The sequence below is a fragment of the Ascaphus truei genome, chromosome 8 (assembly GCF_040206685.1).
Source record: "Ascaphus truei isolate aAscTru1 chromosome 8, aAscTru1.hap1, whole genome shotgun sequence".
Taxonomy (NCBI): Eukaryota; Metazoa; Chordata; class Amphibia; order Anura; family Ascaphidae; genus Ascaphus; species Ascaphus truei.
This window is the reverse complement of record NC_134490.1, coordinates 77,241,299-77,259,817: the sequence shown is the minus strand read 5'-3', so window position 1 is coordinate 77,259,817 and position 18,519 is coordinate 77,241,299. Positions and strand designations below refer to the sequence as shown.

At 39.3% G+C, this 18,519-nt stretch overlaps 1 protein-coding gene across 1 annotated transcript in view; it reads right to left on the bottom strand.

Moving 5' to 3' along the window:
- Nucleotides 1–1,426: 1,426 nt before the first annotated feature.
- BTAF1 (B-TFIID TATA-box binding protein associated factor 1) overlaps nucleotides 1,427–18,519 on the bottom strand; it is an 82,705-nt gene continuing 65,612 nt past the window's right edge. The window contains exons 30-39 of the mRNA XM_075613066.1: nucleotides 18,172–18,249; nucleotides 17,945–18,074; nucleotides 11,471–11,612; nucleotides 11,206–11,336; nucleotides 10,315–10,440; nucleotides 9,681–9,833; nucleotides 7,923–8,134; nucleotides 4,882–5,041; nucleotides 4,048–4,218; nucleotides 1,427–3,185 (exon numbers count right to left, since the gene is read on the bottom strand). Coding sequence (XP_075469181.1) covers nucleotides 3,045–3,185; nucleotides 4,048–4,218; nucleotides 4,882–5,041; nucleotides 7,923–8,134; nucleotides 9,681–9,833; nucleotides 10,315–10,440; nucleotides 11,206–11,336; nucleotides 11,471–11,612; nucleotides 17,945–18,074; nucleotides 18,172–18,249 — 1,444 coding nt within the window. The 3' untranslated portion in view covers nucleotides 1,427–3,044. The remainder of the gene's footprint in view (nucleotides 3,186–4,047; nucleotides 4,219–4,881; nucleotides 5,042–7,922; nucleotides 8,135–9,680; nucleotides 9,834–10,314; nucleotides 10,441–11,205; nucleotides 11,337–11,470; nucleotides 11,613–17,944; nucleotides 18,075–18,171; nucleotides 18,250–18,519) is intronic.

Below are 18,519 nucleotides of genomic sequence, written 5' to 3'. Positions count from 1 at the left end.
GTAAAAAATGTTGCAGATAACAGGTCAGTGACTTCTAATTTATTTGACATCGGTATGAACACTGCAGTCGCTCTTTAAAGAAGAAGTAGCTGTTTTATGTCCTGTAGATTGTTGTTAAATCAGGTACTGCTGTTGTAAGACAACTTTGACATGTTGCACCTACACATTAAAAGTCTTTACACGTTACTAGAGAGCATATATTGCATTTGCAAAGGGTACTTGATATACCAAGCTGCTTAGACCTTCAAAAGGAGCAATGTAAGGCTGCGCTTATAGTGCCGGCGACGCAACGGTTGCTGGAAAACAAAATAGAGATGACTTCCAGCGATTGCGACCAATCCGTCACGCTTCCTATAAGCGCACATGGCGGTGGCAATGCATTTGTTTTGCCACGACGTCGCTGCCACTTTAAGTGCAGCCTTAGGTGGGTGGATCCCATGTATTATGTAAACATGTATAAAAATACTAAAATCGTCAAGTCGCTGTTGTCCAAAATTCAGGCAGATGCACACGGTGCTGTGCACTGCAAGCTTTAGACAATCCTTTAATGCATTTCCATGCATGGTCCTACATCATGATGTTATAACTGATCAATATCTGTTTCTCATTGAAATTTGCATCCTTTGAGAACTAGTCTAATACAAAAAATAGAAAAGAAAAACCTCAAAATGAAAAAAGCAATGATGCTATTGAAAGTTCTCTTTGTATCATCCAAAATAATTTGTTCCGTTGATCGTCCTATCCATCAGCAAATAGTGTAATAAGCACCTGGAAAAAACCCCGCATACATTAGAAAAGAATCCACATTTTCAAAAAAAATTTTTTTTTTTAACATTACCCAATAAATCAGTTTTCAAAGATTAGCAGCTCTCTTTGGCGACCAGGGCTCACAATATGTCCGCTGTTCAACGATTTTGCATCCTGCAGACCAATAGGAAGCTGTGACAACGGTGCAGCTTCCCATTGGCCCATGTGACGCTGGAGCTTTAAACGTTAAAGCCCCGCTTGCTGAGCAGCTACCAGCACCCCCTACATGGGAAAGCATCTCCAGAAGCAACAGTGTCCCCCGGAGCCGACATTAATGGGGTTCTGCTCTGGAGATCTCCTGCTTCAAAGCTATATATATAAAAAAAATTGCTAAACCATTCGCAGGCTTGGATTGCTCCTTTAAGGAAACAACTATAAATAAGGATATCTTAATTTCTCCAACGTGTCGGCTGTCATCATAACCAGCAACACTAATAAAACAGAGGGACTCTTAAGGGCTTCAGCATTCACTTCACCAGTCTATTTAATAAGCTGTATAATGAATGAGTATGGCAGCATACAGTGGATATGGTTATAGTGCACAGGAGGGAACATGTTCTGTTTGGAACGCTTCTTTCATTGGGGATACACTGCCGTAAACAAACCTGGACTTAGAAAATGCATATATAAGGTGTGTTATTTATTTTTTGTCAGAAATACAGCACATCTTAGGCATGTGGGGGATCTTTATTCCTAGACGTTTGAACGGAATGGTTATCTGTGACAGCATGCCATTTAATACGTGATAAAATGTGTATTTTCACATGTTGCAGGAATATTCCCATGTTCTCCTCCTCCCCCCCCCCCCCTGTTCTTCAGGCATCGCTATGACAAGCCAGTCAGCTTTTTACAAAACATACGGATCTAAAATTACAGATATTAACAAACTGAAAGGAAAATAGTATCCAATATATGCACCTTGAGGAGAAAAAACCCATATATACACACAGGGGTAAGACCATACAGTCTGCTGATTGTACACATAGCTAGTATACACGTGTAAGAAAAGTCAACAACTTTTACGTCTATTAAAACTTAATGGTATGACGAGCACATTTGCTTTTTCTTTGATACAGGATAAATATTTCTGTATTCTCAAGTTCAGCATAATGTGTGTGTGCATAGCTTTATATAAAACATCTTTAGTCATTCAGAAAGAATTCCCTCTCCCATATAAATTTGTTTTTGGGAGATGCTGAAGTCAGCAGCTTTATTTTGACGCATTGAGAGGTTCCTATGTTTTTTTTACACCTAGCTAAAAATAAAGCAACAGAAATCTATTCAATATGTAACAGTATGCTTACAAATCCATCAAACATGTACAACCTTCAAAATGAACCCCGTGTACACGTTTTAATAAAGCCACGTGTTTAACGGTTTTGCTGCTAGGAGGCCAGCAGGAAAAGGTTTCAAGATCGAACAAATATTAAAATGTGGCTTTTGCTTACTGCTAAATGTGCCGATGTGCAACAATGTCTCTCCTGCACCGTAAAGCAGAAACTCCGCCCAAATAACTTTTTTTTAAACTAATTTTTACAACCGTGTGACTGGGAGGGTCCTGAACCACACAATTTAAAAAACAAAAAAATAAAACACAATAGGAAGCCGCAGCCAATGACAATGACAATGACTTCCTATTGGTCCACAGAATGGAAAGAACACAGGTAACTGCACCTGTAAGTATCTCGGGAACCAGGGGAGCCCCCCAAAATACTAGTGCTGTAAAAATACGTGGCTGGGTGTGGGGGGTCTGTGTGGAGGGAGGGGGGTGTTTTTGCAACTTTAAAATGGCATGGGAGGGACTTGGTGAAAAGTAAAGAACAGAAAATGGAAAAACACCTTTACTATATATAACTGCAAGTTTTACATTTCAAATAAAAACTGTTTTACGCAAGCATTTTTCCATTAAAAAGAAAAAAATTATAATATGGAGACCATGTTAAATGTTAGGAATTACAGCTGGTAGTAGCTAAAAAAAAAAACCTATGGTTTTATTTCTCCCAGCTGTGGAAGAATGCACCAGTATAGCAGAATATCCACACCACTGTTTACAATTGTCAGGGCTTTTTTGGAGACTGTAAAAATCCTGTGACACTTCTCCCATTTCTAGTCACTCGCCAATTCTTCCGTATAAGTCCGTTTAACACAATGAACTAAATGTTCGTATGAAATCAACTTTGCTGAATATCAGCAGACCTGTAGGTGAGCTAGCAGCAGCCGGAGCCGCAGTGCGATGGTTACTTGAGTGAATGCATAAAATTGTCAAGACTGTATTCCGAGTCGTACTGCTCCTGATTCCAGAGCTCTCCGAGGTTGTCCAGGATGGATTTCATGGAGGTTTTCCCGCTTGCTGGATCAGACTTTTCAAATTTTCCGTCCTACAAAACAAATACACTGGTTGACATCGTTCAGGTCTGATTTGATCTGTAAACAGTGTGCCTAAGAAATCATCTTAACCCGTTCAGTGCAAGAGGGACCAATTGGCATTACTAGCATAAAGAAAAAGAGGCAAAAAAAAGCCAAAAAGGTCGCCACACCACTTGAGAAAAAAGCAAAGAGGGTGAAAAATAAATAAAAAGGGTGCCTCCTGCTGTATCATCATTACTGTTTATATTAAGGAACCTTAGGATTTATATGTAATCCGTTTTGTTTCCATTCTTAGTGCACCCCATATTCCTTGAGCCCCCTTTCTTCCCTATTGGGAGACTCCACTCTGCATTTCTAGCATAAGCCTTTTGTCCTCATGCGGTTGAACTTGTACGAGGGCTCAAATGGTTCATAAATCTCAATTTCCGATTGTTTACACACTATATATACAAAATATACACACACAAATCTGTCTTAACTGTTATTCTGCCAGAGGTTTACAGTACATTTCAACATGTTACTTAGCCTCACTGGTAATAAAAGGATTTAAATCAGGAGTGGCCAACACCAGTCCAAGGGTCACCAACAGGTAAGGTTTTAAGGATATCCCTGCTTCAACACAGTTGGCTCAGTCAACGACCACCTCCTGTGCTGAAGCAGGGATGTCCGTAAAACCTGACCTGTTGGTGGCTCTTGAGGACTGAAGTTGGCCACCCATGGTTTAAGTGATCTGCAACCATAAGCAAAAACACAAACCTTAAGTGGAGCGTTAATATCCTTGAATACTGGTGTCACTGTGCTTGCATCCTAGTATAGGTGCTAAGAGGGCATGTATTTGTGTGTGTGTTGCTTTATCTCTTGCTAGAGTCTCACCTTATCAAGGGTAAATAAGTCGAGAAGCTGGTCTGTTCCCATACTCTGCAGGCTGGCGTTTTCTTGGCTTATTACGGTGTTCGCAATACTAATTTTAAACTTCTGCAGGCCCATAATCTTCTCCTCCAATGTTCCTCTCGTAATCAAGCGGTACACATTAACCACACGTTTCTGCAACAAAAGTCCGTTTGTTACAGGGCAGCAGCACAGAATAGTCCCTTTGTACAAAACATTTGCCTGGCCTCATGACCAGTCATGCCCAGATGCCGTTAAGCTTCTGCGATACAGCAAAATAAATACAAAGGAGATTCACAAATGACAGTCTAAATGAGCGTTTGAGGTTACAGATTATAGACACCAATAATGTTCCTACCAGAAGTTTTAAAAAAAGTTTACAATCGATTTATCGGATGCCAGTCAGGACAGCGCTGTGCTTGGAAGTTCTCATCCTAGGGCCAGATTGCTTTTTTCAATTGCTTGCAAATAATGCCATTTGATACTACAGTAAAATGATTGATAAAACCAGCAATAAGGAATAATTTTCTAAAGTCTGAAATACATTATATGAAGGATTACACTCTTATTTTACCAATCTACAATTTTTCTCTCTCAAAGACTTGCTACAATAATGCTTATAGCAAACACAGCTGTAAATGAAACATGCAACCGCAAGTGTGTATTCCATGAGTTTCAAACCGGTTTACAGAAAAGAAAAAGTTGAATAAAGTAACTACTGATAAACTGATTGGATAATATAAATAAGGATTTATTTTGTGGGGGAAAAAAATGACCAAGACCAATTTTACTCTTGTAAATCGATTCTAGTGTCCAAACCTGGCCAATACGATGTGCTCGGTCCATGGCTTGCAGGTCTCTCATAGGGTTCCAATCATGTTCCACAAAGACTACCGTGTCAGCTCCTGTTAAGTTGAGACCCAAACCACCTACATGTGTGGTAAGTAGAAGAACATCTATCGACGGGTCATTATTGAACCTAAAAGGAAAGATAATGGAAGCATAAAACCCCTTACTTGATTGATGAAATTGTGAACTTTAAAGTAGTGTATGTTGGGGGCAAAATAATATCGATACACTAATCAGCAGTAGTGTATTTTTATCAGCCCGATTATATTGAGAAAATGCTGCGTGAGTAAAATTAGGCATGTAAGAACATTATAATAAGTCCATGCTGGATGATACTACAAAGAAAATCTGGTTAAAATCATTTCCAGAGCAAATCCCTCAGCAATCGGAGACAAATAGAAGAAAAGCCAAAAAAAAAATAATCCTGAAAATGTGCAAAAAAGCCTGAAGACAGGAGAAAATGCACTCAAACAGGGCCCAAAAATTGAATAGCAGACAATTAGATTTCATACCAAATATTTGGTGCAGTAGTATGTATTGTAAGTCACTAGGAATGTATGGTTCATATCACTAGTGGTATTACATTCAGTACCAAAATGTATAGTATTCACTAATCATTATTCACTTATAGGTTAAGCCAGTGATTCCCAACCGTGGTTCCGCAGCACCCTGTCTCTGCCCCCATCTCCTGTGCACCCCCCCCCGCCCCCCACCCCCCCCTTGTGACTCTTCTTTGTAGGTACCAGAGGGCCCCACTATAGCACATTCCTGTCTATAAATAACAAATTGTGCCTCATTTTTACTCCTTTAATGCTATGGTCTCTTGTATTAATGACCTTGCTACTTCTAGATAACAGAACTAGCATATAGACAATATTGCGACTCATTCAGAATGTGACATTTTAGCTTCACTGCCCCCCCGTCTCCTGTGACTGACCGTCCTGCTGGTGTGCCTCAGCAACTGAGCACTGTGATTAGGGGTGCCCAGAGAGAAAAAAAAAAAAGAAGGTTGAAAACCACTGGGTTAAGTGCTTGTTCTTACGGCGTTTTTCTTGGAAGACACTAAAGCCTGTCTAATATAACCACTTACAAAATACATTGGTACAATCTATTATATATGCCTCAGATGAGTGCAAATGCAAAAACAGCAGATGAATAACACTGACTAGAGGCTCACAGCTCTCACAAATGCTGGCGTAACAATAAAAAGACGAACAGTTTGATTTTGATTGCCAAGCTTTAGAGATGTAGTAGCAGCAGCAGCTAATGACCACACTTTTTCTGAGAGCTACAAAGAAGTGCTGAAAAACATTAGGGACGACAAGCACAGAATAGTCCGCATCAAAGATCCATTTGTTTGAACAGTGCCCTGCATCCACCACAAGACACAACATTTCAAGCTGCTGCTGCCCTCGAACCTACAAGAAAAGCCAATACGAGATTGCAAAATTGCTTGGAACAAAAAGGCACATCCACAGGGACAAGCATCCTTTACACAAAGCACTGTAGTTATGTTGGCCAGTAATTTATGCATATAATCGTACAAAACAGCACTTCATACGCCTTATAGTGTCTACTGAAATTAGTACACGCGATTAAGAACACCATTACCAACCCCCACACCCTCCCCCCAGTCCACAATCATATGGAAAAAAAGGTAGAATCCCAGACCACAAAAGGGAATAAATGTGATGCACAATAGTTTATAGTAATGCCTAGAATCAGATACTCGTACATGCGTATGCCAAATGATGCATTTGTAAAGAGATAAGTCACCCATGCAGCACAAGATAAACAAAATGTATATAAAAACATTACAAATATATTATGGAACAGTCCTATGTAATTCTATAGGCACTCACATAAGTGGTTCCAAAGCAGTGATTCCCAACCTTTTTTGTTTGGAGGAACCCTTGAAGTATTTCAAAAAATCTCGGGGAACCCCTATCTGGCTGACACATATGGTTCGACAGGGGCCAGTCACAACATTTCACACCTCACGAGCCACCTCTATTTCCCACCCTCTACCCATGTATTTCTCTCCCATCCGTCTCACTAACTCTCCCGCCTCGTATGTATTTATCCCTTGCGTCTCACTCTTACTCTCTCTTTTCCTCCCTCACTCCCTCCCGCCCTCCTCTCTTCTCTCACTCGCCCCTACCTTCAGTCAATTACCCCACTTTCACTGAACCCACCCTACAAAATACATACCCCAAAAAAACACCCCCAGGGGGTAGGGGGGTCTGTGGTCTGTAGGAGGAACCCCTGAGACTGCTTCAAGGAGCCCCAGGGTTCCACGGAACCCTGGTTGGGAATCACTGTTCTAAAGGCACAAAAGTATGACTGGTTACCTATCTACATAGGCGCTCCAGCAGCAATCTGATCTGTCATCGGTAATCTGTAATGTCCTGTATAGTAACCCTGGAGTTGAGTATAAGTCCCCAACCAAGTGTGGTCAACCACGCTTCAGGAGTCACGATTCGGACCAGCATCCACGGACGAAGCAGCAATGTTTATGCCTGAACATTGCATGTATATCTCGCTTTGATACACTCGGAAAGGAGTGAATGTACAGGGAAGTACCACCTTGATTTGCTAGTAGGAATGAGCCAGAAGGGCGATGCATGCCTGAAAACGTTTGCTCCCCTTTAAAATAGGGTTCCATAGTGTTGCCACCACGGTATTCAGAGATTCTAGCAGTCAGATGTTTTCACTTTTCGGTTTTCAGTTATTTGACATACCATGCTGGGTGTTATTGCGTTTGTCTCTGTCCATCACATTCACGGGCTCCGATTCTCAGCACACTTGGTTGGGAATTTATACCCAACTACAGAGTTACCGTACAGGGCATTACTGATTACCGATGACAGATCAGATTGCTGCTGAGGCGTCTTTCTAGATAAGTAACCGAGTATCTGATTCTAGGCATTACTATAAACTATTGTGCATCACATTTATTGCCTCTTGTGGTCTAAGTAATATATATTTCCAAAAAGGGAAGTGAAGCTTACCGTGACACTATGGAATGTCTTTGACCAGCAGGTATGCTCCCATCCAGCCGTAAATATGTGACAGAGGGTAAGTGAGGTTTGAGAAGATCGTGTTCCACGATATCCAACATGCTTTTTAGCTGACAGAAGATCAATATTCTGTGCTGGGCCACAACAGCTTCAGTACCACTCTCCGCAGTGCCACCATTGCCCAAGCCACAGTCCAGCAGCAGCTACAATACAGGAACAGATCCAAATTAAATAGTGTAAGCAATATATAGAAGTATAACTGCCGACTTGGGCTGATCATTTCCATTTACACTGTAAATGTCACGGAAAACTGAAAGTAAAAAGTTGTCTCAACTGGAATAGAGACGTAAAGAAACCAGGAAGTTCTAGAACTATAAAAATATTGTTCCTAGACGAATATGTAGCGCAGTAAAACCGATCAGCAGATTCACTTTTAGTCACGAATATGGCACAATTAAAAAAAAAAAAAAAAAAAAAACATTTACCGCAAAAAACTTTGCAAAAACGGCAAGTTTTGCAAAAGAAATTCACCACGCATTAAAACTGAATTTGCAAGGTGGCCCTTTAGATTATATGTTTTGCAAAATGTAAACTAACATTTATGGGTAAATTTATCAAAATTCTGGCAATGCAAAAAAAATCCCCCCAAAATGTCGAACCTATTTTGCAGACATTCACACAAGTCTAAATCAGATACAACATTGGAGAGATAATAGGGGCTTACAATACTACAAGTAAAAAATATTGCTATAAAAAAGTTCTAACACCTTCATCCCATCGCTTCCGGAGAGGGCAGGAAAATCCCTGAACACTAATCGCCAGCGACAAGCCTTCATGTAATCTCTGCCTATATTACCTCTCCGTCCTATGCTCAGCTTGTATTTGTCAAAGGTTTGCCGGCATATGGCTTCTGGGTCTCATTTCTAAACACACACAATTTTACTCTAATACTTTAGAGCATTTAAAGAAACAATGTGAGGTGGGTGGATTAAAAGTGTTATGTCACAAAATATAAAAAACTTAATTGTCAAGTTGCTAGTGCCCAAAGTTCAGGTAGATGAATTATGGACAAGGATGAACAGTCATGATTCATTATTGTTGTAAACAGAAAAGGTGGTAAAGATTTGCATTCGTTATTTGAGCTGTAGACAAGGTGGTGGAGATATGGTGTTATCGGGGAAATTGCAGATATACTATGTTTTCATGTCCTTTACATAGTTCAATTTCTAGTACCCGTATCAGTCCTAGAGAAGAGCAGATCCGTAGGTTGCTATACCTTGGCGAACCAACATTACACACCAAGAAACGTGTGAGGGTCCGGAAGCACTATATAGTAATTTAACATATGAAGAACTGTCACGGTAGTCCACTAAAAGTCATCACAACCGACAACAAATTTGTGCTGTTCAAGTCCATGAGAATAGACCCCCATGTAATAAACAGCCTACACCACCTCTGGTTTGCCTTAAACAAAAGGTATGATAAATACAGTAAATACTAATCCAACGCGTTCTCATTTTCTCTCACGTCTATAATATCACAGCCCGTGACTACGTCCAAAAGAACATGGCTCCATCTGAAATTAGTCACGTGTAATTATCGTGTACCTAGTGTAACCTACAGTAGGACATGCTTATTGTGCCATGAACATTGTTCACAGAGACAAGTATCCGGGTATTAATGCAAGCGTTGTCAAAGCCAAACAATAGGAGGGCAGGCTGGAGAAGAAATGCATAAACACACACGCACTTGTTTTAAAGCAGAAAGTTTGGGGGCATGCTGAATATCCCGCAGGGAGGAGTTCTGGACAGCCAGCTGTTCGATTGTTTTCTTGTACTCTGGATGCTGCATGGTCAGAACCAACGCCGGATGGTTGCATAGTTTGCGTAAATATTGCAGTGCCTGAAAAAAAAAAAAAATGACATTGGACATCTATTTTTCTCTACAGCACAAACTGAAAAGTTCATCCAGTGCATGGTAATGCATGACGATCAGTCAGAAAGTTTTAAAGATGCAGTTCCCTGAAAACATTTGATCTTGAAAATGAGCTCAAAGTGATGCCCTTTAATGAGGATTGCCAACCCCTTCAATAAATACAATCAAAAACTGATAGGAAAACGTGAGTTCACATGGCAACCGCTGCTGCTTATTCTAACTTGATCCTCTCCACAAGCAGCAATAGAGCTGTTTTCAGAGAAGATTTCAAAGACACTAATTAATGAAACCGGCTTACCCCGAGCCCGTCATATGTAACTCTTAAGTCCGGTGATGTGTCACAGTTATTAATAGCCATGTTACATTCGCCTGTCCGGAATGGGAAAAAAAAAAAAAAAAAAGAAGAACATGTAGGGTTTTATATGCACACAGAATGAGAAGCCCCTACCTGGAAGACATGCCCTGTAGCTTTGAGTTTTGGCTTTTCATTTTCCTCTGTTGTGGAAGCTGTGGATACGGTTTCATCAACATCACTTTTTGCCCGAGATTTTGCAAAATCTTCGTATAGTTGAACCTAGAATATAAAATAAAAAGTTGCATCAAAGTACGTACAACTCTTCAAACAAAACTCACCTAGAAATGACAAGATGCAGCAAACGCATGTTGTAAGAAGAGGACAGTGCACTTTAATAACAGCCCTTGCTCCAACACAAACGTTAGCAGAAAGCCCCAAGCTGATACTATAAAGCAGGGGAGGCCAACCCCAGTTCAAGGGCCACCAACAGGTCAGGTGTTCAGGATATCCCTGCTTCAGCACAGGTGGCTCAATCAGTGGCACAGTCTTTAACGGAGCCACTTGTGCTGAAGCAGGGATATCCTTAAAACCTGACCTGTTGGTGGCAATTGAGGACTGGAGTTGGCCTCCCCTGGTTATAAAGCACTGTTCTGCACCAACTACTCCATTCTCGCTTAAGGTTTCCCAGAGTCTATTTTATAGAAATGAACCTGCAAACTGGAGTAGGAGTTGCAAGGATCAGGTCTATATATTCCCACCACAGGCATCATTTTGTTGTGGCATTTGTTAGCCTAGTTCTATGGACAACCATTTCAGCTCACCCATGTGTTTCATAATATGCTTCAGAAAGAACATACATTGTTCCAATCTTATTGAGAAAAAGAATATTGAGAAAATTAAAAACAGATGCGGAAGATTAAAAATAAAGAACATTATTTGCTGGTTAGAGCTACAATAAAATATACTCCTGATATTGCCCGAAATAAAAAAGGTATTGAGACAAGCAATGGTTTTCATATTACACACAAGTTGGTTTGAACGCACCTGCAGAGGACTCAGGGAACAGTAATAATCTTGTATTATTTTAGGAGGAAGGTCTTGCAATACGTCCTCTTTCATTCGCCGAAGTAAAAATGGCAAAACTTGGCGGTGCAAAGCTTCCATCGCAAGAACGCCTAAAAGATGCATTTAAAATTAAAAAGGGACTCCGTGAAAGGCCCCATGGGCATCGAAATAGGGTCTTATACAGGATGTAAGTTTTTACAAATAAAGGAAAAAAATGCGATCACGGGAACGGTTTATTGCTCACCAGCTTCCTGTTCGCGAGAGGAGCTCCGAGCATCCCTGCTTGCTAAAATCGGTTTTCCGTATCTTGCGGCAAATTGGCGCTCAGTGCCCAAAAATCCAGGCATCAGGAAGTCAAACAGTGACCACAGCTCCAGGACGTTATTCTAAAACAAGAAGTAGGACTTGCATTAAAAACAAAAAAGCATTAGCAAGAGTTACTAAAAGATAGCTAGATTGATGTATGAAAAAGTTATATGGACTGAAAACTAGTTCATTTCAGGTGTCAAAAGAAATTCAGACCGAATTAAACAGAAGTTTGAGTGCATTTGACTCAAAATTGAAGCTTTAAAGTTATATAGAAAAGGTCCTTTATGCGAACATGCAAAATCACCCAAACGAGACTGGCAAACTATTCGTTGTATTAAGGAATTATATGAAAATCATTGCATGCATACAGCAATCAAAACCTTGGTGCCTATCACACAAGGGCATATGAAAGCTGTCCTCGCGGCTCTTTAAAAAAAAATATAGGAAGCTGCAAGTTATGTCACGGTTTCCTATTGGCCCGCGTGACTCAGGACTTTGAAACCGCCATACTGTGAACTCAGCCAAGGCTTCTAAGCCAGATACTGGCACCCCATACAGAGGTAAGTATCTCAGGAAGCAGGGGGTCCTCCGAGCTGAAAACAACACAGTACAGCTTCAGACACACCTTGCTTCAAAACATTAAAAAAAAAAATTTAAAACATGGCGACTGCTGCTTTAAGGACTGTTTTTTTTTTGTATTCACATTTTATTGTAGATTTTCGTTTTAATACAGCATTTTAAAACCCGGTAAACAGTATAAGCATGACATTCAATGCATGTCTTAAGGGATTTATTATAAATGGCAATTCTCTTGAGATGACAGAAATTAACATTACAGTTATACAAAACACAAAGAAAATAAACAATTAGGTTAATGTGCAGAGATGTTCAACATACTTATACGGGAGTACTATTAGATGGACTAGTAATATGTACCTCCCCCTTACCGTGTCAACTCCAATCATTTCCACTATTCGATGTAGGAGGTCTCCGCCTTAAGAGGTCAACTAAAAACATTTGCTATGCCCCACTTTCAGACTCCTGATAAGATGACAAGACTTTGTAATACTTGGATACTTTATATCTAAGGGTGGGTGTCACTTTTTCCATTATTCTAATAGTCTGCTCTTTCCTGCTATTCTGCCATAGTTGGAACGGAGGGTCTTTTCCAAGTTCTGGCTGAGATTTTTGGTGCAAAAAGATGCCTAATCAAGGTTGTGTGTCGAGGGATCCCTGCCTCAATTAACCAGAACCCAAATAGCACATTTTCAGGCTGGAAAGGGACATGTACTTTTAAAATATTTGTTAATGTCTCTAAAGACCCTGAACATGAAAGAATGATTTCTTGGACAGTTCCACCACGTGCAGATCTGCTCTGTGCACAACTTCCAGCATTACAGACCAATTTAACAGGCAACAAAATATGTTCGATAACAGATTTTCTAGCTCGTTTCCATTATTGAGGCCGATATAGGGAGAACTGCGTAGGACCTCTGTATGTCCGGCCAATCATTGTCCAAGTCCATCCCCAAGTCTGAATGCCGAGCATCAAGTACTGGTGTGATATCTGTATACAGATAGATAACTCCCTCGGAATCCTGGATAATATAGGACTAACCTCCTCACTATACATAATATATACTAGGGTGGCGAGCTCTCAAACTTGTTTTGATTTGAGGATTCGTTGGAGTATGCCGTACCTGGAAAAACTGGTAGAGGAATTTGCTGTTCCATCTAATCTTATACATGTTGCATCGACATCACCGTGCCTTGCTGATAAAGGTGTCTGAATCTAATCATACCCACTGCCCTCAGTGCAGAAACAAGTGGCTTAAATTCCGTGCTGTTAAAAGGTTCAAGCAGATTAAGTTTAGTAAATGGCGAGTATTGGGTAGCTGTAGACTGGAAGAACTCATGTTCCTCCAGCTACAACTGGGCATTTAGAATAAATGGGTGTGTTTTCCACCTGGTGGTTTCCATGTTTGGTGGATTTGTGAGAAGCATTGCAAATGGGGCTTCCTGCAAGATACTCGTCTAGTTCGTCAGATGCTCATTGGGTAGAACTAGAGTACCCATATGTTGGTGTTCTAAGCAATGCTGTGTTGTGGTACAGCCTAATCCTCTCTGCTCTTTTGGGGGGACATAAAGCACTCACTTATATACACTTATTGTTGTTTCAGATAAATCTCAATTTTGCAACTGTTAAAAATTAAATAAAAAAAAGGGAATTGAGCAGAGATGGGAAGAAAGTGAACAAAGAAACGTATGGAATACTTTAATTTTGACTGCAATCATTCTGTCCGACCAAGTCAACCTGATCTCTTTCCAAGAATATAATAACTCACCAAGGTCAGAGAGTGCCTTACTATAATTCAATTAATTAAAGCGCTGTAATTTAGATGGGATTCGCACCCCGAGGCAAGTAATATGATGAACTTCTGACTGCAATTTAATTTCCGAAGGTAAATTCCAGGCGGTGAAGTTGGCCACCATGTTAAGACTTTGTACGATCCAAAGTTATAACCCGCTTCCTCTCCATATATTTGTAATGTCGAGTTAAGCTCTGGGAGTGAAGTCTCAGGCTCTCTTAAACAAGAGAACAATGTCAGCGGTGTTTGTAGCAGTGATCAGGGCACTCATACAATGTCTAGGTAGTCCACCATTCGAAAAATAAGGAGAAAGGGGTACGAGTAGATGCAAAAATGAAGAAAGGCTTTATTTAGAACAAAGGTAAGTGATATTCGTGAAAGAAGTCCTCCCACGCAAGTGTTGCACTATCGGCGGCCCACAGAAGTGGGAGGAGGTGTTCCACACCGCAGACGTGCGGTCTTAAATCTCCACTGAAGCGTGACCCGGTATACAAGAAAGATCTACACTAGGAGGAAAGACTGTTTTTCCTTACCTCCATTATCCTATACCCGGTCCCCAGATGGAAATCAAGCTCTGTGAACGGTTACTGTCCGATTAGAACGGTCGCAGTACCACCGACATCTCCAGGACACTATATACTTCCCGGCGGACATCTCGTTCAACCTTCCCCCGAGTCGGGTACATTTACTCATTGACGGAATGCATTCCGGAGCGCATGACAGGCTCACTTTGCAAGAGAACAATGTCGTCTGCGTAGAGTGCGATGGGGCCTGATTGGGAGCAATCCCCAAATTGTTGGAGCCTCCAATCAAGTACCAATGGTTCGATAGACAAGAAAGGACAAGGACAGCCGTGCATTTTGGAAAGTTTTTGATGGTTAGCTTTACAGCCCTTGAGAATTTTTTTGCTGTTGCCCTTCAAGACTAACCACTATCAGGAAGTCAGATTTCATCAGTACACTGTTCATCACATGCTTTGTAGCTCAAGGTTTGTCAGTTTTAAACTAAATGCAGCATTGTGTTGTAAATTGAAGACATTTCAGGAACACTGTGCACATGTAAATGTTTGTTATGTAAATTCATAGGAGGTAGAAGAAAAGAGGAGCACAGCTCACAGCATCAAGGAACGCAGGAAATGAAGGGCAACTCCAGACATGGGATAAAAATATATATTAGCCTTTAATAGTCAGCTTGGCAATAGTACAGGACCACGCACCAACGCGTTTCATCCCTCAGGACTTTCTCAAGGTGTAGGGAGAGACATTAATCTACTATTTATTTGAAAAATTTCGCGCCAAAATCTGCATCTAGTGACATCATCATGCGTCCCGAGACCGGGTCGCATTGTTGGTGCGCGATTCAGGGCTGAGCCGCGCTCATAACAGAAGATTCACTGGGTGCCGGGATTGGCTGCTAAAAAGAAAAACATATTGAATGACATAACTTTAATCATAACCATACGAAAACATAACAAAACATTAAATGAAATAATAATAACTACTCTAAATGTAAAAAAACAAATAAACAGTACTACTATAAACCTCTGGAATACAAAAAAACCCCCAATATTAAAAGAAAATAGAATAAAGAAGAATATGAAAATGATAACATATATATGTGAAGTGCAAGGGATGTCAACACATGATCAAAACGGTATAAACAAAGAATAATATAAGTTCTAAAGGATACCTATGTGTAACCACCATTGCACAAAAAATATATCAGAATGATGGACAAATAGACCCTCCATCCTATAAACAACAGGACAGTATATGTATGTCAATAAACTACAGAAAATAGAGAAAATAGAATAAAGAGCTAATGAAAAATCATTAATGGATTTATGACACACATATACCCCCCATACAGAAACCACACAGAAAATATATAACACAATACATTAAAATATATAAAAATATATATATATATATATAAAAATATATATATAAATATATATAAAAATATATATATATATATATAAATATATAAAAAAAAAAAATATATATATATATATATATATATATATATATATATATATATATATATATATGTATAAAAATATATATATATATATATATATATATAAAAAAAAATATATATATATAAATATATAAATATATAAATATATATATATATATATATATATATAAAAATATATACACACAAATTCATAGTATAGATATATACACATGTGTATTAAGGGTAAGATCAAGATATGCCAATCCCATGATCTAATTCATGAATCTTAGCAGAAATTGTCTATCCCTATTTATAAAAGGAATACTAAATCTACAAGAGATTAATTTGTAAAAAGTCTAACTGCCACACAGATATATTCTCAATAACAATTTATCAACATAAGAGAATCAGTTATATATTCATCTAGTAGTGAAAAAGAAGAATGATGGAGACACTTAATGTCTCCATCATTCTTCTTTTTCACTACTAGATTGATAATATAACTGATTCTCTTATGTTGATACATTGTTATTGAGAATATATCATCATCTGTGTGGCAGTTAGACTTTTTACAAATTAATCTCTTGTAGATTTAGTATTCCTTTTATAAATAGGGATAGACAATTTCTGCTAAGATTCATGACTAAGATCATGGGATTGGCATATCTTGATCTTACCCTTAATACACATGTGTATATATCTATACTATGAATGTGTGTGTGTGTGTGTGTGTGTGTGTGTGTGTGTGTGTGTGTGTGTGTGTGTGTGTGTGTGTGTGTGTGTATGTATATATATATATATATATATATATATATATAATGTTTTTTTTTAATGTATTGTGTTATATATTTTCTGTGTGGTTTCTGTATGGGGGGGTATATGTGTGTCATAAATCCATTAATGATTTTTCATTAGCACTTTATTCTATTTTCTCTATTTTCTGTAGTTTATTGACATACATATACTGTCCTGTTGTTTATAGGATGGAGGGTCTATTTGTCCTCTTGGAATATCATTCTGATATATTTTTTGTGCAATGGTGGTTACACATAGGTGTCCTTTAGAACTTACTTATATTATTCTTTGTTTATACCTCTTTGATCATGTGTTGACATCCCTTGCACTTCACATATATATGTTATCATTTTCATATTCTTCATTTTTATTTTATTTTATTTTAATATTAGTTTTTTTTGTATTCCAGAGGTTTATAGTAGTACTGTTTATTTGTTTTTTTACATTTAGAGTAATTATTATTAGTATGGTTATGATTAAAGTTATGTCTAATATGTTTTTTCTTTTTAGCAGCCAATCCCGGCACCCAGTGAATCTTCTGTTATGAGCGCGGCTCAGCCCTGAATCGCGCACCAACAATGCGACCCGGTCTCGGGACGCATGATGACGTCACTGGCAGCCGATTTTGGCGCGAAATTTTTCAAATAAATAGTAGATTAATGTCTCTCCCTACACCTTGAGAAAGTCCTGAGGGATGAAACGCGTTGGTGCGTGGCCCTGTACTATTGCCAAGCTGACTATTAAAGGCTAATATATATTTTTATCCCATGTCTGGAGTTGCCCTTCATTTCCTGCGATCCTGGACGCTGTGAGCTGTGCTCCTCTTTTCTTCTACCTCCTTGGATTTCCTACCTGAGGATTGCATGCTAAAGAATCCATCTATCTGGAATTACATCAAGACAGGTACAGGGCTGCAGCCCATTATTCATTACCTTCTTTTGCTGGACTGTGTATTATTATACCCCAGTGGTGAATTTATGCACATTGGAGACAAAGTTTGGGGTAGTCGTGTGGGCACCACCAGGTCCCTGTTTTTCACCCTGGGATGTTTACTCTTTCCAATATATCATTGTTCCTGGATTCTGGATTCATCTAATGGATATTTATGTTATTTGAGCTTTTTGTGGTGATGCACCAATATACCACACAACCTAAGTAAATTCATAACCTTTACTTTACCAATTAATGTAAATTTGTTTGACAAGTCTACTCTGTAAAACATAAAACCTACACAAAGCATAGGAAGGAGTAAGCTCAATGCGAATTATGTGGATCAATGTATTTACCTGGATTGGCGTTCCAGAGAGTATAATTCTGTAATTTGCCGTTAATTGCTTTACCGCTTTTGATAATTTGGTTTTCCCATTTTTGATCACATGGCCTTCATCAAGAATACAGTAGTTAAACTTCATATTTCTGAAATAAGAAAAATCCAATTGATTTATTAAAAATGAAGGTTAAGAAGTATCCATGGAGAATAGAGCAGGAGAGGAGTCAAAGATGGGTTACTCACCTGAAGAAGTCTATGTCATTCCTCACAACATCGTAAGAAGCGATTATTAGATTGTGCCTTTTTACCTGGTGCTGTAATCTTGGAGAGGAAAAAAAAAAAATAGTCAATGTGGTTACTACAGCCTAACGAACATTTAGGGCCTTATTCTATATAGTCAGAAGCAACCATCTGGCATGAAAAGTCTGGGAACAGGCCGCGTCGGACAACATAGAATTATCCCCATTAGTGTGTTAGAAAAGGAGTGCGCATTCTTTCCCCGCTGCGCCCCCCTGCCTGATTCCCTCTCTGCTCGTGCCCCACTCTCTTACCTTGTCTCCGGCGTCAAATGATGCGGCGGGGGTCACGTTG